Source organism: Scophthalmus maximus, chromosome 3 (assembly GCF_022379125.1).
Source record: "Scophthalmus maximus strain ysfricsl-2021 chromosome 3, ASM2237912v1, whole genome shotgun sequence".
Lineage (NCBI taxonomy): Eukaryota > Metazoa > Chordata > Actinopteri > Pleuronectiformes > Scophthalmidae > Scophthalmus > Scophthalmus maximus.
In genome coordinates, this window is record NC_061517.1 from 12,736,351 (window position 1) to 12,751,563 (window position 15,213).

The 15,213-nt window shown below is 44.9% G+C and overlaps 1 protein-coding gene across 11 annotated transcripts in view; it reads right to left on the bottom strand.

The window, feature by feature from the left end:
* Positions 1 to 1,183: 1,183 nt before the first annotated feature.
* Positions 1,184 to 15,213, bottom strand: part of huwe1 (HECT, UBA and WWE domain containing E3 ubiquitin protein ligase 1) — a 37,127-nt gene continuing 23,097 nt past the window's right edge. For 7 of the 11 annotated variants that reach the window (XM_035646437.2, XM_035646439.2, XM_035646442.2 and 4 more), the window contains 28 exons: positions 14,626 to 14,854; positions 14,350 to 14,528; positions 14,170 to 14,259; positions 13,502 to 13,662; positions 13,200 to 13,242; positions 12,069 to 12,431; positions 11,637 to 11,847; positions 11,082 to 11,206; positions 10,761 to 10,981; positions 10,257 to 10,648; positions 9,472 to 10,129; positions 8,631 to 9,348; positions 8,427 to 8,512; positions 7,745 to 7,901; positions 7,515 to 7,647; positions 7,097 to 7,311; positions 6,755 to 7,002; positions 5,954 to 6,056; positions 5,615 to 5,764; positions 5,248 to 5,493; positions 5,040 to 5,157; positions 4,801 to 4,941; positions 4,378 to 4,665; positions 4,079 to 4,184; positions 3,719 to 3,836; positions 2,574 to 2,755; positions 2,160 to 2,350; positions 1,184 to 2,049 (listed from right to left, as the gene is read on the bottom strand). In XM_035646437.2, coding sequence (XP_035502330.1) covers positions 1,947 to 2,049; positions 2,160 to 2,350; positions 2,574 to 2,755; positions 3,719 to 3,836; positions 4,079 to 4,184; positions 4,378 to 4,665; positions 4,801 to 4,941; positions 5,040 to 5,157; positions 5,248 to 5,493; positions 5,615 to 5,764; positions 5,954 to 6,056; positions 6,755 to 7,002; positions 7,097 to 7,311; positions 7,515 to 7,647; positions 7,745 to 7,901; positions 8,427 to 8,512; positions 8,631 to 9,348; positions 9,472 to 10,129; positions 10,257 to 10,648; positions 10,761 to 10,981; positions 11,082 to 11,206; positions 11,637 to 11,847; positions 12,069 to 12,431; positions 13,200 to 13,242; positions 13,502 to 13,662; positions 14,170 to 14,259; positions 14,350 to 14,528; positions 14,626 to 14,854 — 5,975 coding nt within the window. In that variant the 3' untranslated portion in view covers positions 1,184 to 1,946. The remainder of the gene's footprint in view (positions 2,050 to 2,159; positions 2,351 to 2,573; positions 2,756 to 3,718; positions 3,837 to 4,078; positions 4,185 to 4,377; positions 4,666 to 4,800; positions 4,942 to 5,039; positions 5,158 to 5,247; positions 5,494 to 5,614; positions 5,765 to 5,953; positions 6,057 to 6,754; positions 7,003 to 7,096; positions 7,312 to 7,514; positions 7,648 to 7,744; positions 7,902 to 8,426; positions 8,513 to 8,630; positions 9,349 to 9,471; positions 10,130 to 10,256; positions 10,649 to 10,760; positions 10,982 to 11,081; positions 11,207 to 11,636; positions 11,848 to 12,068; positions 12,432 to 13,199; positions 13,243 to 13,501; positions 13,663 to 14,169; positions 14,260 to 14,349; positions 14,529 to 14,625; positions 14,855 to 15,213) is intronic. The other 4 variants (XM_035646444.2, XM_035646438.2, XM_035646441.2 and 1 more) reach the window with 3 other exon arrangements.

Sequence of the window (15,213 nt, forward strand, 5' to 3'; positions counted from 1 at the left end):
TTAGATTTCCAGTGTTGTAATGGGTCCTCAGGTGGAACAAAATCTGCACGCAAGAGCAGGTAAAAGAAGACGGGTACACAGGGGAGGATGAAGAGGAGGAGAGAGAACGACAGGTGCAAACTGCAGACATGCAAGGGCTTTAGTGGAGGAGAGGAGAGCCAGAGAGGCAGAACAAACACGTCTTTTAAGTTTGCATTTGTTACTGCTAGGAAAACACAAAAGGATTTAGTTTTAAATCCCTGGTGACAGTAAAGATTTTCTTGATAAGCAGGAGTGTAACTGAATGTGGGCAGTTTTGAGCTCTAATGTACCAGTGGATTCCAGTAAAATGTTGGATTCATGTCTATTACCAGGAAGCACATGAGCATCTCAAATTCTTTGCAGGTGACAGGGCAGTAATTTGAACCACAGGAGGTGGAAGTCATAGTCATAGTGAACATTAAGGTCTGTAATGAAACCAGGAACAAAATGTCAAGACTGAACGACTAGTAAACCTCGCCATAGCCCGACGTTTCAGATCTTCTTGGCAAGGCACGTCGGTGAGCAGGTGCACAACACCAGGATCCTGCATCCTTTCTTGCATTCACTGGAATGCAGTCATTTTTAGTCACATCAATTGAACCGGTGGCATTTCCGGCTGTAACTTGTCAATCTGTCAGTTGTAAAGGTCTATTTTGATCTGAAATGTGTTGAATATGAGCAGATACCTGAGACAAAGCCCTTTAAAGTCAAAGTACTTGTACCATAACAACAAATCACAGTTAGTGCTCTCTCGCCGTCATCTTTTGCTCATCAGTTCTGACAAAGCAGCAGAGAAGGGACACTGTGGGAGTGTGACGTAATCAAGTGGAGAGGCTGCAGGGCAAATTGGGTCAGTGCCAGCATCAGTCTTTACACATGATTTTAGCGTGTTTGAGATTTTGTCATGCGTGGCAGTTTGTCTGAGTCAACACTAGGATCAGTGTGAGCGTAAAGTGAGGGATTGATTTCACTTGTCACAGCATCATCAGGGACTCTGTTGACAAAGTGACCATATTACCAAATAAGATATTTTCTATTGATTAATGTCCAATAAGTTAGAAAGATTTTGGTGTGATTACACACCGAAGTGACACGTTTGGTTTTGATGAAATGAATTGACTGCAGGTAAATGGTAAAACATGGTTAAAAGAGACAATGGACGCAATTTTATGCATTTATTCATGTAGTTATTCCACTCCGATTCAAAGGCTCAAGGCTGGGTCAGCGATTTAATAGCCAAAAATACTCTAGAATTTATGGTTAATGTTTTTTTTTTATCTCCTTCAGGTTTTCTCTTCATTTTTTGTACCATCCTTCCTTCCTTAAAAATGCCACAAAACTTTGAAAAGTGCATTTTTGTGAATATCTCCAAAACTTCTCAAGTTATCCATAATACACCCCATAAAAATGTTCCCTGTCGTCAAGGCTCGTGAGGTCACAAATTTGCAACAAGAAACCACCAACATTTTTTCCCCAAAGGTTTTATAACCATCCTGTTCAAACAACATTCTCTTTTTTTCTTTTTACACAGCCAGAGAACAAAAAAGATTAAACATAATAAACTCCCAAACCTTTTGTACAGAGAAATCAAACTAAATGAAGAAAACGTCTCTTATATTAGTCCATGTTTTATCCTCTGAATCCACACTTGTATTTGCCATTTAATTGGGAAGGGAGACACAACTGTGTCAAACATGAGGCTCTCTGTGTTGTACGCGATGTCAATCAGTCCGTATCTCTTGCTGGTTTTATCTGTTTTATATGGAATAGAAACCAGTAAGTTTAGGCCATTCAACAAGTAATCCAGTATTGTCTATGATAGTGTGTGCGTGTGTTCAAAGGTTATCAGTGTGAATGTGTCAGGAGTAGGCAAATCTAAATCAACTGTCTGAATGCATGTCTGAGTTTGTTAAGAGTCTCGTAGTTTAAGCCAGTCCGAATCCCTCGGAGCATTCCTGAATGGCCAACAGCAGCATATGTCTCAGCTTCTCATAGCTCTCGTAGGCTGGGAGGTCCAGCTGGTTAAAGCTGTGGAAAGGGAAAGATCATACAATTTAAGTTCGATTTTCACAATTCTTTTCCTTTCAGGACGGACACTGTCATTTGTTATTTTGGTTATGGATTTGTTACACAAGTACCAGGTATGAGCAGATGGCAGGCGGTCAGTGGAGCGGTCGTCACGGTGAATCTGGAACTTCTGGATGCCGTTCATGCCCTCCAGAGCAGCAAAGCCCTGGAGGGGAACCTTGGACGTACCAGTGACAAACTGTAGGAACTTGGCCCGGTCTGCTTGGTCAAAGGACCGCAGGGCCCTCCAGAACCACTGGATCTAAAGAAAAGCGTGACAAACGCAGTTGGGTTATAAAAATGTTCCAGTACAATTTTGTCAGTCGTTTTTCTGTCTGGGGGAACAATAGCAACGGCTAGAAGACATGGGCAACAACAGCAAAATGATAGCATTTTTTACGCATATATATATATATATATATATATATATATATATGCATATGCATACATTTCCATAATACTGTTGTGAATTAACTTATGCATACCTGGATGGAGCTGGACTGGTATTTGTGATATTCAGTGTTGGCCTTTAGGTCGTCGATGTCAATAGTGGGCAGGCCAGAGATGAGCAGCTCCAGCTCCTGCTCAGTGAAGATGGAGATCAGTCTCTTGGGGATGATCTCGTAGAATCCCTCGAGGAAGGCGGCCAGCTGCTTGCGGATTGCACCTAGAAAACAAGCGTTAAGTATTCACTCTGGGATCTTTTTTGTAAAAATGGGAAATATCCTCTATTTGGCATGCGACCAACTGTGCAATCAATTCATTTGGCGGCTATTGCTTCCAATTAAGCAGCTGGAATTGTAATACTTTATTGAATAATGAAAGTGAGCAGCAGCTGGAGGATGTTGGTTATGATAAATCTGCCATCTTACTGAGAGAAACACCACTGGCTCCCTTCTGAATATTGATCAGCCCAACATTTAAAAGTGCTGCCACCTGGTGCTTTCTTTGTGTACCTATGAGAATATATGCCCTGAACTGACATCTGTAGATTAAACGATATCGATAAACCAATATGCACTGAACGATACAAATATTATCATTTTGAGAGCCTTCTGCGCTCCGCTCCATAAGGCCCACTTGTGGTGCAGTTATGGTAAAGCAAAAATGAAAAAGATTCAGGAGGAGTTAAATGAAGCATTCAGAATCTCAAGCTCCAAAGGTGGACAAGTACTTGGCGATGTTTCTTGCTGTGTTTACGAATTTGTAAAAATGTGTCTCAATTAATTGTATAAAAAAATATTAGACGCAGCAAAGTAACACCAGCAGTAGCGGTTGTGGGGTTTTAGATTTCCAGTGTTGTAATGGGTACTCAAGTGGAACAAATTCTGCACGCAAGAGCAGGTAAAAGAAGACGGGTACACAGGGGAGGATGAAGACGAGGAGAGAGAACGACAGGTGCAAAATGCAGACATGCAAGGGTAACCCTCTTGTTTTTGGAAACATTGGAACAGTTGTCTGTATATATTTTAATCACTGGGGACTTCTAGTTTCTGTGTTGAGGTCCTTGTATTGTATTTCCTTGTTTTTATAATGATAAGGACCCATGTGTCTGCAATAAAAGTTAAAGTTATTGCACACTTGCTGCAAATGGGAAATTAAAGGTTTGGTAAGATAACCATAGACTTACCTGTCATCTTCATCTGGCAGACCAGGTGCACATACTCCTTTTTGTTTTCCTCTGTGACCAGGATATTGGCTCCATTGGGCTTGAGGTCTCTCACTTCACAGACCCCAAACTCCTGGACCTACAAACACAGCACACACACACACGGACGCTTTCAGTGTTGGACGTCTTACAGAGTTTCAGTTAAAAGATATTTTAATGCAATCGGATTTCTAATGACACTTGTGACAGTGATTTTAAGAGAACATTAAGCATTAAACTACTGAGGCCAAATCCCAATTTCAACAGTTATGGCAGGAAAACAGTATGAAAATCAATTTTCCACTTGAAGCTAATTGGAAAATTTAAAGAACAGATGCCAACCTCTGTGCTAAACGTCAGCTCATAGCCCAGTGTGGAAACATCATTCTCCAACAAGTAAACCAAGCCCTGGAAGAACGGGTAGTCCTCACTCTCCATGTCTGTGTATCTGAGAATAACAGGAAATACAAACATTTATTCGTATATCAAGAAAAAGAATGCAAAATATAGGTAACCAAGATCTATTGATGCCACATTTAGTATAGCAATCAAATTGGCTTGGTTTGTGGGGATTATCGGTTGGTTGGAACATATCTTGAACAATTGGGTTACTCGATTGTAACAACCAGTAGCTCAAATACCTGACACTCTTGCCCAGGATGTGCTTGTAGAAGCTGCGGGTGAAGTAGCATTCCAATAACCGGTTATCGTAGACTGCCTTGGCCACCACGCGACCCACAAACTTGAAGTAACTGAGGTGATTGGGGTTGCAGTGGGATGAGGGGTTGATGGTGTATGTGACGCGGTCGCCTGGTGAGGTGCGGAACAGGGCGTACATGGGGTTGAACATCTCCCGGGAGATGATCATGTACCATTCCCTCAGCAGGCCACCAGCATCCTGGCCCTCCTCACCTTCAAACACAATGTACCTGTAGTGGAAAGGGAGAATATAACTCAGGTTGAGTGGTTTAGTCGTCAAGTAGTGAAGTAGTGGGCTGCTCAAAGATCAAAACATCAATTGGTGCAACTGGCCACAGGTGGAGAAAAGAGCAATGGAGCCTTACAGTCTATTTTTCATGTCCTCTGGGCTCTTGCGATGCAGCTCCCTGTAGGAGTCCTCAAACACGTGATCTCTCCTCACATGCACGGCCATGTCCTCTTTCCTCAGGCCTTCATCCAGCCGCTCCAACTCCTGACGGAAGTACCTGCAGAGACGGCCATGAAAGAACAGTCAGTAATTTGAAAAAACAGTAACTGTCTATTAGACAGTGTAAGACAGGAGTGTAAAACAATCCACCCTTACTTTCTCTTAACATCAAAGTCCAGGATCCGTATGTAGTCAACCAGTACTGCAAAAGGCCCATCTGCCAAGTGAGTCGTGGACTGGCGCAGGATCTGGTTAAGCACTGTACGGTGAGTTTCTAAACAGGAAGAAAAAGTCTTGTTATACACTGTACTACACACAAGAACAAAACATTATCATTCTCCTTACTAAAGTCTTTCAGGCTCACCGGCAAAACGGAGGAATTTCTGGGTGTCCGGTGGCAGGTTGGAAGAGATATGCATGGAGGATGGTTCCCTTGAAAAGAATGGGTCCAGGGATGATGGTGTGGCAGGTGTAAGGGGTGCTGGTGAAAGCGGGGGAGGCTCATCTTTGATGTGGGACAGCTGGCTCTCCCGGGTGTCCCTCACAGGAGGTTTGCTCTCTCGTTCCGTGGCGTGGACAAGGAAGAAGGCCTCCACAGCAGGCTGGAGAACTTCAGAACGAAAGAAAACATTCTTATGGGAACACATTCCCTAACCTGCGGCTTCAACAGAAATAAATACAATACAAATCACACAAAGCGTAGAAAAATGCATTTCTTCAGTTGCACCTACCCAGTACAGCATGCTGGTCATGGGACTCCTCCAGCTCCTTCAGGCACTCCCCAAGCATGTCCCACAGTTCATCCAACAAAAGCTGCTCACTGAGCAGAGGGAGTTCTGGGAGTCGCTCCTCACTCTCTGCCTGGCTGCTCCCTTCTTCATCTAAAAAAAAAGGAAATTTCCAATAAACACGGCAGGTGATGACTCCTGTCCCTTGTCAAATCTGTACAGTGTAACCAGTAAATGATTTATATCATTGTATCATGAGCTCTGGATGTCGGAGGCATTTTTACTGAAGAAAGGCAAATCACCAGGTGTTTGAATTGTCACTAAAAGATTGAACAGTCATACCCAGAGGTGCAGGGTCCTGCTCTAGAGGAGAAGGCTGGTCCACGTCCATTGGAGAGTCGTCTCTCTGGGCTGCTTGAGCTTCTGACATCGACTGCACCTCGGGCTACAGAAAATAAATCAGGAAAGACAAGATAGGGCAGTGACAGAGGATGAATGACAGGGAGGGGGAAAAAAAACCCAGAAGAATAAATGATTAACACAAAGAAAAAAATTCAAAGTTGTCTATTATGACTGACAGTGACATGCAAAATGACATTCCCATGATCCACTCAGAAAGGAGCAGTGCTGGGATTGGATAGGGAAGGGGGAGGGCGAAACGCATGAAGCCATGTCAGCCAGCAAACACAATATCAGAGGAACAGATCGAACTGTTTGGAGCAGGCAGCACATTTACATACAGAACTATTTAAAATGTAGTGGAGCCCCAGTGCATGGGCCACTCTGTTCGGGGCTGTCAACATTCATCATTGTCATTATACATAAACTAATTGACAAAGGCTCGAGCACAGACTGCATTATGTTGTTTACAGATAATTACATTTAATATCTAATGGTAAAAAAGGTAACTTTTCCCCAAAATATGACAGATATAAATTACAAGCAATAGATTATGAATTTCAAAATGCACAAACCCAGAGAGGCAAAGCCAAAGTAGATATGATGCATGTCAGCAGCAGTTAGCAGTTTAATAGCATTCATCTTGATGATGTTCTTTTTTTCATTGTTCACATGATTTCCTGAAGTAAGTGTGTGCAGGGTGTAAGTAGGAGTAGGCCTGCTGTCAGTGTAGCCCATGCTAACCGTGGCAGCAGCAGCCGTGCCAGCAGGGGGAGCAGCACCAGTGGGGGCATGGGGGGTCGCCACTGAGGATCCGGTGGTAGCTGCGGCGGCGACGGCGGCAGAGGCAGAAGAGGCGGTGGGTAGGGGAGCCTGTTGTAGCCGGCGTGCCCGCTGACCCTCTCTCACCATCTGGATGATGGCATCAGCTTCAGCCTCAAGTTGACGCACTGCAGCCTGGATGCTGCTGGTTGAGCCCAAACTGGTGGAGCCTAGCCATTTAGAGAGGGAGGAGAGGGGTTTTATCGTAGATCATCACGATATTGTAATGCACACATCAAGAAAACTGTCAATGTAACATCTTACCTAATCGCCCTGTCTGTTTGGCTTTCTTGTTGGCACGCCTCGTGTCCTCACGGAGCTGGATAATGACCTGCAGCACTCGCAAGAAAAACTTCTGCGTCGACGTCTTGGAGGTGAGTGAGCTCATACAGGGAAGCTGTAGTTCACGTCCCCCGAGAGTTCGCTTCTGTGCGGCCACAATGACCACACTCTCCGACCCGTCAAACCTGTGCCCCAGCCAACAAAGTCATACGAGGTAAAGGAAATTGTAGTGGTAGGATATTTCATGTAAAAACATACACCATCAGTACATACTAGTAGCGCTTGGGATAATTTAATTTGTTTAAATAATGTCAGTCTGCCAGTCCCCTTTGCAATCCCAGTGACCCTGTGTGTTGCCAACCTATTGCCATTGGGCAGCCCAGAGTCATAACCCGCTAACCTGCTGGTCATCTTGCCCTTGAGTCTGCCCGAGATGGAGGAATCCTCTGGCGGGCCATCCGGGGAGTGTGAATCAGCATGTGCCCGTCTCTGCTGCTCCAAGTTGTACTCTCTAAGTTCAGCCAGTAATGTGCCTGAGAGAGAGAATGTTCAAACATATCTGTAAAGAGATGTGCATTTGCCTACATAGGAGCATCACAACAGGAATCTGTACAGTCATCAGGCACTAACCGATCTGTTTGCACAGAGTGTATCCAAGGTGTCTGGCTCCACTGAGCAGCAGTCTGAGGACAGTGTCTCTGGTGGCACCGTCTCCTCTGGATAGCTGTAGCAGAATGTTAGCTGCATCCTCTAGACCCTCCTCTGAACATGAGTGAGATGTCAACACCTTGTAAGGAAAAGGAGAAGAGTTGTTAGAGACAACATTGGGGATATTGATGTAAAAACCCACAAAAAAACATCCGACTGCAGGTCTACTTTCTCTGGCTGTTTGTTTGATTGCTTGTTTGCTTACTAATAATGAGTAGACGTTATAAAACTAACCAGACAGACGGTATTCAGTTAACGTCTGTCACGGTCTAGATACTAGGGCTGCAACTAACAATCTTACATCATCGATATATCTGTTTATTTTCTCAATTAATCAAATAGTTGTTTTGAAGATAAAATGTAATAAAAAAGGTGAAAAATGTTGATTGTTTCCCAAACCACAAGATATTGCTCATTGAATCAAAAACAGATTTTCAATATTATTATTTATTTATATGTTAAAGGAGGAGATTCTGTTTTGCCCTCCCACTACTGCTCTGCACGTTAAGGGAATTTCAGTTTTCCATCGACAGTAAAGGAAATTCACACATTTCATGACAGCATAACTGAGACCTGTGACAGTTTTCAACTAATTTTTCCATACCTCCACAGACAGTTGAAGCTGTTTCTCTGTGAGTCCACTGGAGGCCATCTTGTCACACTCTGGACTGGTAGTGCCCCTCTGTTTCCCTATTTTGGAACCCCCGCCAAAAAACCATAGGTCATTATTCTCTACTATAATCTCTTTTACACTGTAATGCCTAAATGATAACAGTTAACATTTTATTTTGGAATAAACTGACACTACCTGTAGAGGTTGTTCCAGTGGACGTGGGTATAACGATTGTTGTAGAGGACGTCAGGGAGGCCGTTAGACTTCCTGAAGATGTACCCTGGGCTGCAGGTCCCACAGAGGCCCCTGGGCCTGCCACAATGGGCTGGGTAGAGGCCACAGATGCTGTGACCTGTGTTGTAACTGGGGCTGTAGCAACTGAACTGGTTGCTACATTGGTGTTGGCAGCCTGTGGGGTGGGGTGTCCAGCAGGCACCTCGGTGGCCTTGTTGTCAGGCAGGGCAATGGATATGAGGGAGAGCAGGCGTAGCAGCTTTTCAGTGAGCAAAGAGCTCCGTCTGATAACTGGGTGGGACAGCATGTTCATCAGCTGGCCTAGAGGGGAGGTCTCCAGGCTAAACTGGGCCCCCTCAGCCTCTGCACTGCCCCCTAGAGGCACTGTCTTCATAGAGGCTTTGCCCTTGCGACTGACATTCATGTTGTCCAGCTTGACCAGCAGGTCCCAAAAATCGGTGGAAATGCCCAGAGACTGGGGAGTAATGGCAGAGGAGCCAAAGGAGTTCAGTGCATTGGCGATATTGGAGCTGGGGTTGCTTTGAGACAGCAACCCTGACCTGGAGCTCCCACCTCCAACCACTCCCACAGATGAGCCCGGACAAAGACGAGACTCCAGGTCAGATGTAAATGCTGACAGATCCTTACACCGCTGCTGCGTGAAGTGGCTGGGAAACACCTGCATGGGGTAGACAAGAAAGAAAAGTGACTTAAATTTTAAATCACTAGACTTTTTCCTTCTACAACATGAAATAACAATATATGAAGAGGCGATGGCAGATGAATATAGGTGGACCGTCACCTTAGCTAGCTGGATAAGTGTGTCCAACACATGTCGACAGACCACCGGAGCAGCTTGAGGGTGGATGTGAACAGTAGAGCCTCCACCTCCAGCACACGTGACACCTGCAGCAGCACCTGACACTCCTCCCAGCGTTCCAGATCCTGTAGAGCCCCCAGCCGAGTGGCGGTCAGCATGTTTCCTACCTGATGCTCGCTGAATCTGGAAAATGTTTGTCCGGCAGCCCAAAGCTGCATCCATAGAAACTGAAAGCCAGGAAAGCTGGCTTGAGCTGCGAGACTCCACCCTGTTCAGTAGCTCTAAGGAGGATGACGAGGATGAAGAAGAGGAGGACGAAGAGGAGAGGGAGGAGGTAGCAGAAACTTTTCCTCCGCAGCCTCCCTGGGTGCTCCTCTTGCCACGGGAGTCTTCTAAGCGTGAGGTCTCCACACACACCTCACTTTCGCTGCTGCGTTGAAGGATGGACAACAGGCTCCGAATGACCCACCCACGTGTCTGAGAGTGGTAGCAGAGGTTCCTGAGCACACGGTGCAGACGGCTGGTGTTAAGCTTCGGTTCATCCACAAAAAGCAAAACCAGCAGGCAGGACAAGGCCTCGTGGTCCAGCAGCAATCGGCCACGCAGACGCAACAAGGAGTCCACGCTAGAACTGGATGGTCTAAGGAAAAAAATAAATACAAAATATTCAGTTGGTCACCTGTCACAAATGGTTTATCAGGACCACCTAGAAAATATTCAATAGCATAAAAGTGATCACTGTCGTCACCGTCACTGTCTTCTCTCACCTGTGGTTTGTTCCTCCCCCCATCTGAAATGTGCCCCCTCTTTGCACAGCCAGCCGGGTGTACTGGACGCCACGGTTGCTCCCTAACCGACTGGTGAAGGCTGGTGAGCGCAAAATGGCTGACAGCGCTGAAGAAGAGCTATGACCAAACAGCCTCTCGTGCATCAGTTGCCTCTGGCGTGCCTCTTGCTCTCTACGCAACGCAGCTGCTTCTGCTGCAATGTCTGGGGGCATGACAGCCAACACACTGTCCTCCATATCCTCCAGGACACTGCGTCGGAGCTCCGAAGGCAGCGTCTGGATGAAGGTGACTGGATCCAAAGGTGTGTCTCCCTGTGTAGGCTGCTGGGATAGCTCCCTGCGCTGCTGCTCTGCCCGTTGCTGGGCAAGAACCTAAGATGACCAATGGCATGTTTAATTAAAAGGAAATTATCTTTGCCCAGCTTACAGATCTAAAGCTAAGCATTTGTCTACTGCAATCTTTCATCATTTTTAAATGACTCACCTCCTCCTGGATGGCAGGTGGCAAGGCCGCCAGGAATTCGGGGCTGACTTCTGTGACCCCTGGTCCTCCCAGTATAGCTACAGCAGAGGGCGGCAGGCTGGTGGCAGCAGGAGGACGGGAGGGTGGTCTGATCCCAAGCTGATTTTGCAGCACCTCTCGACGGATGTCCTCTGGAAGAGCTGCCAGGAAAGAGGGATCCACGCCTTCGGGCAAACTGATGCCTGCCAAGGTTAAAATAACAAAACACAAATAATGTGAGATGTAATATTGGCTCAAAAATATTTTTAAAATGCAGAAAAATATGGTAGCAAATGATTTTACCTGCAAGTGGGTCCTCCTCCTCGTTGCTGGTGGATGGGAGGGGCTCTTCCTGTATGGCTTGAGACTGGCTGTCAGCACTATCACTTCTAGGCATCGTTTCCCCAGGGGAAGATACAGAAGTGGAGCTGTAAAAAAGAAGAACATTCAAAGAAAAAAAGGTTTTTATCAGTTAGCCAAAATGTGTGTGATGATATACTTATTAATATGGTTTACAAAGTGATGAACGTAGTGGAATGTGCTTTAAATCATATGTGAAGATTTAACTGAACCATTAAAATTGTTTTGTATTGGTTAATAACTGTGTAGCAACAATTGTCAAAACTAGTCCAAAGGAATGCAAAAATGTATTTGATGACAGACTTTGCCCAATCTCTGAGCGAAATTGGGCAAAATAAGCTGGGTTTTTTGTATGAGATTGAAATACACAACATACGTTGCCAATGAAAGGGAGTAGGAATTTTACACTACCCTTCACTTTTTATATAAAAGTTTATTGTTACCTAAGAGATAAAAAACACGGATACGGATTTAGATTTGGTGACATGAGCTACTCACCCAGTCTCTGCATCTGTCTGCCTGTCAGTCAGCCCACTTTCCCCACTACCAGAAAGCTCCTGAGACAGCTGGGTGGTCTGGGCAGGGATGGGAGCAGTGTCTTCCTGAGTGGCAGAGGCCGGGCTGCTGGTATCCATGGGTGACCCTTCTAGTTGTGACACACCCACTATTGCAGGCTCTGAGGTCTCCACGATGTCTGGACTTAGGGAGGCTGAGAAAAAGAAAAGAGTAACAGCGAGGGGAAAGGTTAGGAAACAATGTCACTAAAAGCCAAGTAGTCTAGTTCCGTGGGTCACCAATTTGTATTTCAGTGTTCAGACATTTTTATGATAGATCCAGCTACAACCAGGATCAACACGATCATTTACATTACAGATGCTTGTCCTTACTGTTGGCTAGTCTGTATAAAGAGAGTTTTCAAAGTTAGTCTACCTTCCCTGCCTTCATCCAATGCTCCTCCTCCTCCTCCGACTCTCTCACCGATTGTGGGTGCTGGGGACATTTCCATCTGAGATGCCTCCGCTTCACTGTTTGGCCTGTCAGCTGCCGACAAGGGTGGAAGGCCTGCGCCCGCCAAAGCAGCCAGCGAGCTGGCATGCGATTCGGCCAAGAGCAGGTCAGCAATTGGCTGGTGGACCTGCTGACTGATCGCAGTCTCCAGGGAGACTAGGGCCTGTTCATGAGGAGCAGGTGTGGTGGGAGTGACCTCTCCAGATGGGGGAGCAGTGAGGAAGCCCTCGGAGACCCTAGGTGGGTCCAGACATGATACTGTACCACCCTGAGCCTGCTCTCCCTCTGCAAGATCCAGAGAGAAAACTTGTGTGAATAAAGGGGTGTAGTTTTTTATTTAGAGGAACTAAAGCCTACTTATGTTTAGATTTCAATTCTAAAAATACTACTGCATAATTGTTGCTAGTGAGTAGTTATGGTCTAAGCATATCAACAGCAACTATTTTATAATTACTAAAAAGGCCATTCAAATATTTAACAATTATTGGAACATTTCCACTGTACACAATTGCAGCCAAGTGTTAACAGAACAGAACATTTTCTACACAGGTGTCAATAGCCTCTGCTGAGGAAGGCAGTAAGTTGTATAGTTATCTCCTGAACGGGGTGCACAATCCTTATCCCCAACAACAACACAACTTACTACCTCACCACAGCACAGCCGGCTGCAGAATGACTGTGAAATACAAGACACACACAAAGCAAACATTGTACACATGAGATATAATATAAATATGCTGAGTTGCGAGTCTAAGACAGCAAAGTGAATCAGATATTTTCCTTATGATGATTATCAGTTATTTACAAGAGTTGGTCTCCTTTGCAGCCGGTAGAGATGCCGAGCTGATATGGCGTTGCCATAAGAAAGACAGTAGACTGTATAGTTATCTCCCAGATCTGGTGTGATCCTAAAACTATACAAACTACTACCTCATCCCATAGCACGCTTTGCTGGCAGCTTGCCTCTGGGTGCCCATCACCGAGTTGTGGCAATTTCAGACAGGTTCGGGAATTTGAACATGAAGAAAAAAAAAACTATACAAATGCCAGTACCTGCAGTGTTGTCTGCACCATTAATTGTCCCCAATCCAGAACCCTAGGGACAAAAACAGATGACATTAGCAACTAGAATGACACATCCATGTCTGACTCTGACTCATATGTAGTGAAACTTTGTAGGAATTTAATAAAAATTTATTAGGTATATTTTTTCTGGACAAGTGTATACATTTTTTAAGTCCAAGTTAACATTTTTGACAAATTTGAAGAAATTCCACAAAGCAATCTTGAGATATCACATTAAACAGACCAAAAAATTTACAGCAAAAAAAAAACTGTATGTATAATTCACCAACCTGCAGGCTCTGTTCCCTGGCCTGTTCTGCGCCAGAGGCCCTCCTCTCATTTTGCTTCGACTCCTCTTCCTCTGCCAGCTGCCTCCTCCTCTTCTCTCTACGCTCTTCGAGTTCCTCATCTCTCAGACTCTCCAGATGCTGCAGGATAGGCACCTTCACAACTGAAAGCAAAAACAGACGTCAAAATTCATCCTTGGTTTGGGCTGTAACAAGTCAGTTAATGCCCCATAATGTGAAGACATTAAACCTGGTGTATTGATTCAAATAGGTAAAAACAGCTTTCACTTATCATAAATTTGGAGGACATTACACATTAATGTAAAATAAAATTATTTACTCCAACTTATAAACCAATGAAGAGCAAATAGACACACTCACATCATTACGTGTATAAAAACACAACACAAGCTTCTTTTTTTTTACATCAGAGAGGCAAGAAGAAGTGAACGCTATGTCCTGGAGTAATTTTTTTTAAAGTTGTATCCACATTGTTTGCCATACAAAATAACATTGTTAAAATAAAGAATGTGATGTAACAGTTGAGCAAAATGCTCAGTGGCTAAAATGGTAGGGAAAACTTGGCAATGTTGAAGTACTCAATCGGAAAGTAAATCAAATTAATCATTATTGTCATACATGCTATCTTAACCAAACCAAAACAAACCTACCTGCTACACAGTCATGCATACTCTCAGCATCCAGCACTTTACACTCATCTGTCCATCTAGTTAAGGCAGTGGGAATACTGGAGAGGGTGCCTAGAGACAGAAAGGACAACAGTTTAGGAATTCAGGCTAATACTAAACCAAAATACCATTTTATTAAGGACAATCAATAGTAACTTTCACCTGCTTGTCCCCCAGTACTGCTCTGCTCATGGAAAAAGTCATCCAACAACTCATCATCTGAGCGAGCAATGATGTGCACATCTTCATTTCCAACCAAAAGGCGGGCACGACCTCGGGACTGCAGAGGCAGAGAGCTGGACAACTGCAAAATGTCTGCTGCAGCGCTGGGGCCCAACAATCTAGAGAAGGGAGCAAACATTTTTATTAGCAATATTGTGCAAAGAAGATGTTGCAAGATGTATTGCTTAACACAGCCACCTAACAACATGCATTCACCTTTGTAAGATGAGTGGAGGGTTGGGCTGACGATTGCCAGGGTAGTGGACATGGATAGTGTGTCCACTGTTGGCAGTGAGCTGGCGCAGTGTCCGCTGACTGCGACCCATGCCCTGGGCTAGGCGGCTGCTAGAGCCCGCCACACCAAGGGTAAGGGAACCGTGGTCAGCGTGGCGCACCATCAGTGGGTGGGAGCTTGGGATGTTCCCTGGGGAGGGAGGGATGTCAGCTGATGGAAAACAGAAAACAGTAGGCAGACATTAGGGGGACAGAGCCACTTACTATTTGACAGACTTTTTTTCCACAGCACAGGAAACGCACAGGTGTAATCGATAACATTACAAACAATTGGAATTTATTTAGGTGAGCTGGTTCCAGGGCCCTGGTATTATGCATGCAACACTATTTGTTTCCACTGTGCTATTCCTGCTACGAAAAGTCAAAATGTCTGCCACGAAAAAGGTCTTTTGTTGGGAAAATCCAGCTGAATGGGTGTTTTTGCAAGGATCAGAGGGAAATGCCTAAAACTTTAATGACCATTTTAGGTGACTCAAACTGAGATTGTGTGTGAAATATCATCATAAATGT